At 36.5% G+C, this 12,902-nt stretch overlaps 1 protein-coding gene across 1 annotated transcript in view; it reads right to left on the bottom strand.

The window, feature by feature from the left end:
* Positions 1-3,751: 3,751 nt before the first annotated feature.
* Positions 3,752-12,902, bottom strand: part of LOC140153702 (transmembrane protein 87A-like) — a 32,816-nt gene continuing 23,665 nt past the window's right edge. Inside the window, 8 exon segments of the mRNA XM_072176526.1 lie at positions 3,752-4,269; positions 6,169-6,280; positions 7,345-7,522; positions 8,148-8,381; positions 9,047-9,140; positions 10,205-10,247; positions 10,250-10,357; positions 12,221-12,341. Of these exon segments, the coding sequence (XP_072032627.1) occupies positions 4,200-4,269; positions 6,169-6,280; positions 7,345-7,522; positions 8,148-8,381; positions 9,047-9,140; positions 10,205-10,247; positions 10,250-10,357; positions 12,221-12,341 (960 nt within the window). The 3' untranslated portion in view covers positions 3,752-4,199.

The following is a 12,902-nucleotide window of genomic DNA, read 5'->3' on the forward strand; positions in this document are numbered from 1 at the left end:
TGAAATACTGAAATTGTAACAAAATATTGCAGACGTACTGAGATGTTGATGAATCCAATGCATGAGCCCCACAGGGAGGAGTGCATTAGACGCATAAACATCTCAGTACAAGTGAATCATTTTGCACAATTTCTCACGCAACAAGTAATATGCATTTATTAACCTATTTTATACACAAAGAACAAAATCCAGAGTTTTCTGCGATTTTTGTAACAAACTTGTCACTTTTTTGTTATCAATCTGTAAGGGAAACTAATCAATCCTTCACGATGTGAAAGCGCCCAAAGCACTGCGCATAGTACGCATAAGCCGTGAATTATAGTAAATTAATACAATTCTGGTATTTTCTAATGTTTACTCTGATTGGTTCTAAGAGTGTATGAAAGGTCTATCAGAGATTTCTGTACAAAATACTATGTTTACCTGTACCATGAAACAATTAACAACAATGTTAATTGTAAATATTGATCATAAAATCTCATGCCTATTTCAAAAACATTGCAAATAATTAGCTAAAAAAAAGTAGTACAAGTGTACAAGGTTTTTGATTTCATAATTTATAAAACCACTGTTTCTACCTTTACATTCAATGTACTATACAATTGCTACATTGTTAAAATTTGTAAACATGCAAAAAAAAAACACACAAAAAAAAAAAGGGCAGGTAAAGGGTAAGTGACAAAGTGTCCAAAGATTGTTGAAATGCTGTATCAGGTTTTTATAATACCTAATCCTAAGGCCAAACTTCCGAAACTTGTAATCTCTACCATTCAATTGAACCTGTAATGCATAGGCGTAGATCCCGGGGGATGGGGGGGGGGGGTAAATCCCCCAATATATTGCCAGGGAGGATGGTCCATACAATCATCTCCCCCAATGTTGATGCCTGTATGTGGGTTTCTGACCAAATTAACCTCATATTTGGCCATTTTAGCCCCAAAAGTGCCATTTATTCAACTTTTACACCATATTTCACCAGTTCAGCTTCAATATGGCAAATTTTGTTCGCACAATTCACACGCATTTGTATCATAAACATTTTGTCGCCAAAAGGCGCTGGATTCGCTATTCTTCAAGAACTTTATTTTTTTTTTTCAATGATACGGCGAACCGAGATCTACACCACTGTTGTAATGTTTATGAGACTGTAAAAGTATACAATGATTGAATGCATTGAATTGTTTTAAACATGCTGAGGGTTAATTTAAATATTATAAATAATTATTATCTTTATTGGTGACACAAAGTGTATAAGCAAGTTTGCAATTTTATCAACTTGTAACCTGTGTATAACCCTTGCAAAAATATAATAATAATATAGGAACATTTTATGAAACTATAGGACAAATATAAGAAAGCGCAAGTCAAATACAGTGGGTAGCAGAGACTAACTATTATTAAGGGGGAAAGGTCCCAAAGATATTTTAATTTTTGCATGATGTGTGCATCATTTTGGACTGGTAAGATCTATAAATAATATACTGGGCAAAAAAAGAAGCCAGTAAAATATACTGGCTAACCTGCGGAAAATTTATGACAACTATTTCACGCACAAAAATGTTAAATTTGACATAAAATTCACTAGTGCAAAATTCACTAGTGCAAGTGGAAAAAACATGTCAATCTCATTAATTTGGAAAACAAACTGGAATTATGGGGCATTTTGTAACAATATAGGAAGAGTTAAAAAATATAGGGAAATAGGAAAAATAGGGCCGCTTGAAGCCCTGCTGACAAACAAAAAGTATTTATTGTGTAAGTGTTATCTAAATTGTGTTTATATACAAATGACAAATTCTGATGTGTAAATAAAATAAAATACATATGAAATAACCATATCTGATGTGGAAATAAATATACATATTATAGATCTATCAAGAACTTGTAACAAAATGACATGGTGATATCGGCTATTCCGGTTGAAATACATACACCCCTATGGAAGATATTACCTTTATCGCCTATGGACGATATTACCTTTATCACCCACACTTTCAAATGGAACTAAATAGAACTATTTGGTGTTTTTCGTTGGTAAAATTTTTTTGGCGTAGCGTGGGTCATCCGATTGGGGGGCCCAAGCCGTTTTCGCCATTTTCCTTTTTTTTTAAATTTCAGATCGATTGGGGGCACAAGCCCCTCCCCTGTGTCTCCCCAACCCCAACCCTCATGACGCTACGCCACTGAATTTCTATGTCAACACTTTCTAGAAGTTTAAACTGACTTTCAGCACCAAAATGCACTAACCTTGAATTTCCGATGTGTGGCACACATCCTCATCAGAATAATTCCTAAGATGTTGTGATGGACTTGCCCTTTTGTTGACCATTGGCGACTTTTGGGCGAATGAGGGCATTGTATAAGGTTGACAATTCCGGTCCTTGATCGCGATTTAGTTCTGGCGATTTCTTCTGATGAGGATGTGTGTCACACATCGGAAACTCAAGGTTAATGAATTTTGGTGCTGAAAGTCAGTTTAAACTTCTAGAAATTGTTTATCACCAGCACGTATGAACTTACATACGAGTATGTCAACAATGGTCAGTGTTTTTTTTTGTGGCTCAAAATACCCATTCCTAAGTGGGTCCCTAGGACCCCACCCGTCAGGGGCTTCGGTCCAAGGTGCTTGTGGTGCATACATAAGGTTACTAAAACACATGTCTGAATCAGAGATTCTCGCAAACTACTTTACGAGAATCCAATCAGATTCACACAACAAGTTACGAAACTGAAGGTCCGATGGATTTCAACTGGATTCGTACAACAAGCTACGAAACTGAAGGCTCGGTGGATTTCAACCAGAATAGCCCAATACAGATAATTTATACAAAACCTATGATGAAATGTAAAATGAGAACATTGTAGCATGTATGTGCAAATTGTAACAATTGTAATGTTTTACAAGGACACAGAATAAAAAAAGACATTCCTGATTTTCTGATCAAACTTGTCAATTTTATCAGAAAAATTAACACCCATACCAAGTAATATCACATAATATTGGGGTAAGCATGGTAATATTTCAGCCACTCATTTTAAATGCTCTCTAGAAACAGCCTGTGTGGCAAAGATATCAAATTGGTGCATACTTATGTATTCTGTATCTTTAAAAGAGAAACACTCTTTACATTAAGTAGGCTACTTTAGAGAGAGAGTGTTGTATTCATCCTCAGGCATAAGAAAAATAACTTTTTGTTTGCTGTGACCTGACCAATTTGTAAAAAGTACAAGCAGAACCATACACATTTATCGTCCATCTCATTTTTTAAAAGCCCCATGTATGGCTGTTTTCTTTCAGTGTCATACATATATAAATTTATAAAAAATATCTCGTAAGTGGAATTTTAATGTACTGCACATTATATCGGGTCACAGTTAGCACCATGTTTACTATGGTTCTTCCATGTAAAAATATAACAAAAACACTACTCTTTTACAGCAAACAAATAATTATTTTGTATATGCCTTAAAAGAAAAGTTGATTTGGTGCAATCGGATCAGTGTGCAGACGTTAGATTCCTGCTTTTTATGAATTCAGAAATAAAGCAAGACGAGAGAATATAATAATTCTGTGAAAAAATCTAAACTCAAATAAACCTTACCCTGTCCTGTTTAAAACATGTGTGCATTTATGACCCAACCACAGATCTAAAACCATAAAAACTGTGCAGGGAAAAAACATTCTTAGGCCAAATAAAATTGTATTTTTTATGGGCCCTTCCTCCATTTTGAAAAGGCTAGCATTGACAACTGGTGAACATTTTACGGTAAAACATTGTGCCTTTTTGGACTGAATTTAAATGGAAAAACTTCTTGTTTTTTAATCAAATATGCATTCAATGAATAAAATGAGTTAAAAAATATAAAATGTCCTTGATTCTGTCAAAATGAAATGTTTCTTTTAAGTGATGGGGGGGGGCCAAAAACCCTGACCAAGATTTCTAATTTTTTGGCCAGTCACAGAGGACAAAAAAAATGTTGGCCTTATCAAGGTACCTTCCAAATGTGTACTCCACACTGGTCCCTGACTAATAATACTATTACATTATTTGTTAATCTCTTTTGCACCGTGTACCTTTTAACCAGGCGCAAACAACCCCCAGTTTTCAACATTCACACGTCGCACACAAACAACATGTCATTATGTACACTTGCACACAGATGCCATCTCTGTACAGTATTTACATACAGTGTATAATTTATTCCATCTTGTTCCTTTCCAAGGTGTTTACTAGTTCCTCTTCTGAATCATCAAAAGCTCCAAGGGCGCTGCAAGCGGAGAAAAGGAAAAAACAAATGATGATGAAAATAACAGGTGTTTGGAGCTAAGATTGGCTGTAGTTCTATGTTTTGAAATTTTAACAAGGCAATTAATGTCAGCGTTGAATTTTACACACCCTTTAGTGATTGAAAAAATAAGACTAAAGTTGACTGCTAGTGCTAGGTTGTAAAATTACAAGTTTGTATTGTCACACATGGGATCTAAATTGTACCTCTGGTATTTTTGTGCAAGGATTAAAATAACAAGACATTTATTGACAGCTAGGTTTGCCTATACAGGACTAAGCCTCTTTATGCAACTAAATTACATTCATAACCTCATTAATATACGTAGCAAGTGCGATCCAATCACAGATATTAATTTTTAAATACGCGGACACAAATGCAGGTCATTGAAAAAGTATAATGACCGCGTCTTGTGACGTAGCTAAAAGTACGCTCTACAATGACCGTGTTACGTGACGTGTTACGCATTCGAACAATTTACGCGGACGCTGGCCGCCGTATTTGGACATCGCATGATTGCGTGCTAGTGTGATTGGTCGCTAGCGGTATTTCCTTAATGGGCTATTAGATTTTTTACAGGGAAAACGACAGATAAATTTAAAATTGTGTTCCGTTTTCAAATTAAAAGAAGAAAACGTGACGTATAAATTGAATTAAAAAAAGTGAAAGTGACAGTTATGAATGAGGTTAATAAACTCTAAATACACACTTTCCAAAATGTGATTCCCCTCCTCACTGCATGGAAAATGTGGACTACATTCCTCTAAAATGGATTTGAAAAAGTAGTCTATTTGGTAATTTTTCTTGAGTAGATGGTTTAAGGTAAGAGATGCATTGCAACAATGCTTCCTCTTGGCATTCACCCAATGACAACAACTGCTGACGAACTCAGCTTTTGACTAATAGGTTACTTGTCAGGGGACATGAAACTACTGCATCACACTACTTTTTAATCATAAGGCTTAACATCCTGAGCCTTCTATGAACTTTCTGCTAAATCTTTCCTGCAATTGCCTATTCTATTTCTGAAAGTTTATAGAGATTGGGTTGAGCGCTTGGATTTGATTGGCATTGATCAGTAACTCAGACCATTTATGCCATCTTTCATTATATCACTCGTACATAAATTCTAGACAGTTCATTGGTTGATAGCCATTTATCATTTTTACCATCAGCCTCTCTGTGTGATAGTTTTTACCATCATAGTGCTGCACTGTAGTACGCCTGCGCCAAGCACTGTGCTCACTCTTAGAGTCGCCGATTTAGTTATGGGGTGGACACCAAAATGTTAAGTATGTCACGGCAAAACATGGTGTTATGTTGATGAAAAATGTATTCCCTATCTTAAATAGTATTTTTGAGCAACAGAATTTATGTATGAGTGATATAAAACAAATATTAACTGTCTTAAATTTGTGTAATGGTCGAAATATAATCACAAGGTGAAAGATGTATTGTTCCATTCAACAATCCATCTTTCACCTCGTGGTTATATTTCGACCATCACAGTCATAGACAGTTAATATTTGTATAATATCAATATTTCTTTATTTCTGCAGAACAATATATTCTAGTCTTTTTAATTTAGTCTGATTATACTAACTATTGCAGACGTTCAAACAATTTGGTATTAAATGTGGTGGAAAGTGTATTTTGACAATAATGGATCGCTGCATGTTCCTTGGGAAGGGAAAATTTCACATCTCCCCTTTGAATCCTCCATTCCTTGTATATAATTTCATGCACGCCCTCCAATAATAAGGTCAAAATTTCATATCGCCCCCTCAAGTCAATAAAAAAAAGTTGTGTCCCCCTAAAATCCTCGGTTCCCCCCTGGCGTAAATAGTGATTCCTCTCTTCACTAATCAGTGCTGTACTTACGCATCAGCCACAGCTGCTGGTATATTGTCTTCTACCCACTTCAGTGCATCTTCAGCTGCACTCTTATTTGAGTTAGTCTTCTCCCCTGGCATTTGACGCATCTTCACAGAATCTGTGGGAGAAAAAGTACATGAAATATTATCAACATTGACTTTTAACATGATTGTTTGTTTAACCCATTCAGCAATTGCCTGAAAGTTTCCAATTGTCCAACGCCAAAGAGGGCCAATCTATTTCAAACCAGAACAACATGATGGCACAGCTGGGGATCGACCCTGCAACCCTCTGATTATGAGTCAGAGCCCATACTGCTGGGCCAGCGTCCCTCCCCCACTACACTCTGCTAAAGCTTCAGAAGAGTGGGATAGTATTTCAGAATAGACTGATCTCATCATTAGCTGTAAGACAGTCATGTGTGTAGAAATCAGCCACATAGTAAGACAGGCTTAGATTTAACAGGAGAATCTGCACACAACAATAAACCTGCTTCAATTTGTTATTTTGCCCACCATGTATTTGAAAATTTCCACACCACATCATAGAAAAGAAAACCCTGTATGTGTACATCCATATCAAAACGGTGCACTTGTCGGCTGCTACATGTATATCATTTTACATAATAGCTAGGAATAAATACCACACTCATCTCAAGTGGAGGTCACTTCAAATAATCCCCAAGTCACTTGGTTTAGGAATTCCTTCCCAGTGCATCTTTGATATGGATGTACACATATTATTGTTTCACTTGAAGGGATGTCTGCTGTAGGCCCATGGACAAGGAGCAGTACAGGCCCCTTTTAACATCTCAGCCCTAACCCAGTTTTTGCTTGGGGCCCTGAATCCTTGAACTTCATCCACCCTGTCCACCTCCTTGCCACGACCCTGGCTGTCAGTGTATTCCAACTGGATGAGGCTTAATCTTGTTGACCACTGTTGATACATAAAGCACAGTACCCAAGTAGTGTCACTGTGTTGTATCCTTTTAATTTTAAAAACATGATCGTACGGTAAGCTTATTTGGACAAAATAGTGTGGAAATTTCATTCGTTTTCTTTTTGATATGTGTCGTAAAGTGTCGAAAAGGGACAGTTTATTTTGACATGTCGGATTTAGGGTCATATTGACGATAATACGACAATCAATAACACCTTCAGGAGTTACTAATCAATAGCTTACCAAAGGCATCATTGATCATGGGCTGCTGGCTTTCCTCATCATCAGCAGCATCTACTAACGGTGAGAATGCATAGCGTTGATTATTAGCGGTAGGTCTAACCAGCACCATCACAACAGTTAGAATGATACAGAACAATAAATGCCAATAAGCATCGTCTAGCCACAGCTCACGCCATTTCTGTAATGGAAACACACAGTGGAAGGTTTATGCAAAATGCTCATTAACAACATATTTCTAATACAGCTTAAACATACTGAAACCAACAAAAAGATCCATAAAACATATAAAGTATTGATTATGCAAAAACAAGTCTCAATGTTTTTGGTTTTTTTAATTTGGTACAAATATATTTTAACAGCATTTGTTGGAAGAATTATGTAATTAGCACTCTAACTAAAATATTTCATTATGTGTTTAAGAATGTAAGATTTGAAAGTTCCGAACATCTCAACTTGTCTCAAACTTATTTAGACTGAGTTTGAATCGGGGGAGGCAGGCCTTGGCCTTGGGTAAAATGGTGATTCACAGCGAGCGATATTTAGTATCTATGGCAAGTGTAAATTCGCTCGCTAGAAATTGAGTTTGGGTGAGCGGGTGCGAGCGAGAGTGATCGCTCGCCTCAAACGGCAAGGCCTGGGGAGGAAGAGGGGAAAAATCCACATTCTGTATTGTATTTTAAAATCTTGGCAAGCTCAGAGACATAGTATTTTCTTCTTTAGCCAAACTAGTTTTGTTACAAAGCTGAACCTCTGCATGACATCTGTAATGAAACTGGAAGTAGGTCCAATAACATTTTACTTACCGTGACGCATGCTGTCCACCTGTGCGCTTTGGTTGACCATACAAGGAAGACAACAGCAGAAATAATGCATACTATAAGCGTATTGGTCAGATGTCTGTATAACCATAATTTGGTGAGATTACGGCGTAATCTTAACTGCCTAGTTGTGTCCACTAAATTTTTAAAGATCCACCAACAGATGACTGCATCTAAGACGGCTAGCGGCAACACAGCTATCAAAGCGTGTTGTTCATTCTGGGAAAAAAAGAAGAGACCGGTGATGTGGCATGAATTTTGGATAAATTATTAACAAAAAGTTGCAACAGAAATAACGTACAGTATTGTTTAAATCAGTCATTATATACTAACAATAATCCCAGTGTTGACATCAGGTGCCAGTTTGAACCAAAAAGTAAACCGGACATGTGTATTTTGCCAATGGTTAAGATAACTGACCTTAGCGACTTAAAATTTGCCTCAAATAACCACCCCTCTCCTTGCTGTTCTTGTGCCAAGGCCAATCATATATCAAAACAAAAGTTCCAGATGGTCATTTTCCCCCTCCTGAGAAAAGATTGCATTTTATATGGGCCGAAATTACACTCCTCACATCAAGCCTTGGCATCTCCTTTTAGAACTAATATCATTCCTCTTGTGTGTCAGCTTTATTTGTCTCAATATTTGAGTGCAAACACTGCTAGATCATGCTCCCCTCTGACCCGATTTGTCTAAATCAGAAGTCTTACCCAAAACATCTACACAAACCCACACACGAAGACCTCATTCTAAGTCTAATGCAGACTTTTGCTTGTGTTGAACAAGGCGATGACAAATAGACATTAGACAGCCAAAATAATAAACATAAACAACACTGTTTACTTTCATCATTTTTAGTCAACTACAGTGCATTATCTACTTACACCTTTCACTCTTAGACAACCCTCTACTGAGCTGAGTACAAAATAGGCAGTACCAGCTGCCATCACCCAATGTAAGTCTCTACCAAGCCGTGGTCTGAAATCAAAGGCACAGGTCAAAGGTTAAAATCATCAAATTACGACTTGCTACAGGACAAATTTTGGTCACTAATTCTTGCAGTTATTTCTGAATGCTACAAAACGCAAGACTACCTAGTCGATACATTACACTTCATTTTGAAAGGGCAGCATTTTAGTGATTTGCTTCGCTGTCTGTTTGCCAATAAAAAATTTGGTCAACTACATCTGTAAGTAATGTATGATTTACTAATATAAATAAGTTATTTGATTCCCACACCCAACCTTTTGCCTAATGATATGGTACATTTGCCACAATCGTTGTCATGCATGGGGGCTAAGATCAAATAACTGGTATCTGGCCATGTGTTTTGAACTCGCCACCCAAAAAGGGTGGTAGTGTTATGTATTTGTGATCTGTGATTCATCATACCTCGGCTAAACAAAAAGATGATGTCATGGTTTTGGTCTCATTTGAAAGCTAAATAATACCATTAACAAACCTGAAAATATGAACAACTAACAAAGATGTGGTTCATTGAATTGCGAGCAGTCAGAGTGGTGGAGGGGGGAGAAGGGGGAGCATTAAGGAAAGAGAATATGGTAGACTAATTAGAGTGTCATATCACACAGGTTAAAGGAGTATTTTGTGATCCTAGCATCCTCTTTTTATGATATTTGTCAGTAGATATCCACGAAAAAAGCTTATTCCCAAAATTTCAGTTGATTCCGATTTTTTGTTTGCGAGTTATGTACGATTACGTGTATTTCACTGCTCCATAGACAATGTGTTGTAATTTTGTTCTGGTATATCAGAACGAAATTCAAATTTCACAATACTTTTGCTAAATGAATTAATCTGCAAGAAATTTTTTTGTACATTTGCATTATGTAAGCCAGAGGTTTCCAGTGATATAAAAATCTCAACTTTTTTTTGAGAAAAGTGGGGGGATGATGTTGTGGATCACGAAATGCCCTTTTAAGAACCAATATGATTGCAGGAACGTTCTCAATTGTTTAAGAATAGATGATAGACACACATTACAAAAATACCAAACAAACGCATCACCTACCTTGTGATACCGTGAGCCCAGACTCACGATTATGAGCAGCATTCTGGCTAGCGACGTTTCAGACACGATATCAACTCGGCAAATATGATAGCACCAGTCACAGATTCACCATACTTGCTCACATGTTCATATTCTGCATAGAAGATTGCCTTCTCCAGTAGGCCTGTAAAGATTACAATTATGGTAACAGGTGTTGAATGATGTAAATCAAATGCATTCCTGTAAGTCTTATACTGATGAAAGTAATATGCCAACACTTTCAGAATAGCTACTATAAGGTCCACAACTTATAAGTTCCCCCTAATACTTTTTAAAATAAGTCGAAAAATATTTCACGAAATGTAAAAAGGTATGTATAGCCCTATTTGTTTTACACATGTGGACCAAATTATAGCATCACACATCATTGCGTTCAGACACAATGGTTAATTGTGTAAGAAAAGTGGCCCTTTTAAAAGTTACACCTGAGTCCATAGCAATCAGGTTTTCTTTAACAATCACATAAATATGCCTGGCCAACTGTATTGTTTGAGAGTTGAGTCCTATGGACTCAGATGCAACTTTAAGACTGTTTAATTTACGGTCTCTTTTATTACATAATGAACCATTGTGACTGAACGCAATGACGCATGACGCTATAATTTGGTCCATATGTGTAAAAAACAAATAAAGCTACCCATATCTTTTACATGTTTGCATTTAAATCAAATATTTTTGATTTATTCTAAAAAGTACTCAGGGGGGAACTTATAAGTTGTGGACCCTATATTTACAGAGATGGACACAAGACTTGAAACAAGAAGTGCAAGGTTCGATTTTGTTGACAGCTCAACGGTCCTGACTGGTTGAAAATTGCAGAAGACAGTTGAGTTTTGCAGCAAGATGACACAGCAGTCCAGTGGATTTTCAGTCCCAAAATACAATTTAATTATTGATAATTAAGGGGGTACTACACCCCTGTGGTAAATTCGTGACTATTGTTGCATGTTTCTCAAAAAATAATAACCCACTGGTAACAAAAGTTTTGTATATTATTGGGGCAAGGAATCCAATTACTACACTGAAATTTCAATGACTCAAGACAAGCGGTTCAATATATATGATAGGAAACGAGGTACATCCTAGCTGTACCTTATTTCTTATCATAAATAACGAACCGCTTGTCTTGGGTCGCTGAAATTCCAGTGTAGTAATTGGATTTCTTGCCCCTATAATATACATAACTTTTGTTACCACTGTGTTATTAGTTTTTGAGAACAATGCAAAAATAGACACAAATTTATCGAGGGGTGTAGTACCCCCTTAATGCTCTGGAGGAATATGGCTTTATACCATCATAAGTTAACAAATGTATAATATAGTCTGTATACCTTCCTCGAGGAAGTTCATAAAATTATACATTTTCAGAAAGGAAATGACAGATGGAATCCAACTAGTACAACAGATTCCTGCAAAATTGAGCAGTTTTTGAGAAAATCACATAATTTGATTTTACTTTACTGACTCAAGGAAAGCATACAGACTATAGTAGTAATTCTTATGTCACAACAATGATTGTCAATAAGTGCCACAAATTATTATTTTTGTTCTTACAAAAAGCAGGTTTTGATGATTTACTTGAGGACTGTTTGGGTTACAAAAGCCTGACAGGTCTTTATGTCTGGTAGAAAGAAATATAAAGGTGACACCTGGAAGTGGATGCAGAGTGCAGAACATTTGTTATGTCCCGAGTGTGATTACCATGTAAGTGAGACTTAAAGTCCCACTTAATATACCTTAAAACCCCGTCTACAAGCATACATAGTGTTTTTTATGAAAGCTAAATTAATTCGAAGCCAGCGTAAATATACCAATACAATAGATTGGTCTTAAAATAATACTTGTTTGTATATGCTTGGATCCGTAATTTATTTGCTCATACTCCACAATGGTAATGTAGCTTTCATCAGAAGCACTCTATATGCTTGTAGACGGGGTTTTACGGTACGTCAGATTTGCTCTTCACTAAACCTTGTAAGTGACTTACCAAGGATAAGGACTCCGCAAATCCAGAATTGAATCCTCAGAAGGTCTCTCCAGTTACAGCCAAGTAGTAGAAGCCACACAAAAGCCAAGACAGAATACACTGCACACATCACCCCAAAGAACTACGGAAAAATATAAACAGTTGATTTTTCAAATTGTTTGAATTCTGACCTTTTTGAAACATAATACAAGGAGTCCTTCGTAGCATGTTATTATCATCAGAAAATGAGTAATGAATCATTAGAGCATGTTTAATAACTTCATCAATTATAAATTCAAAAAATATTTTGATGTTTTTTACTCAAGAAAGGCAGGCTGTCGATCTTTGTCTTTTTTATGAAGTAAAGTGATAGATGAGGCTCTCCAATTTCCATTTGAAATCCACACTACCCCTGTGGAAGATTTTGGAAATATCTTCCACAGGTGGAGTATGATTTTCAAATAGAATAGACAGTTGGGTAACTTCCATTTGAAAAACTCACTCCATTTGTGGAAGCTATAGGTAAAGCCATTGTACAGGGGGAGTATGGGTTTCAAAATTATTAACCCTGACTAATTACATTTGAAAAACATACTCCCCCTGTGGAAGATATTTCCAAAATCTTCCACAGGGGGAGTGTGGATTTTAAATGTTATAGCCCATTCAGTCACACACCTATAACTCGTAATCTATTGCTGCCTTT

This window comes from Amphiura filiformis, chromosome 5 (assembly GCF_039555335.1).
Source record: "Amphiura filiformis chromosome 5, Afil_fr2py, whole genome shotgun sequence".
NCBI lineage: Eukaryota > Metazoa > Echinodermata > Ophiuroidea > Amphilepidida > Amphiuridae > Amphiura > Amphiura filiformis.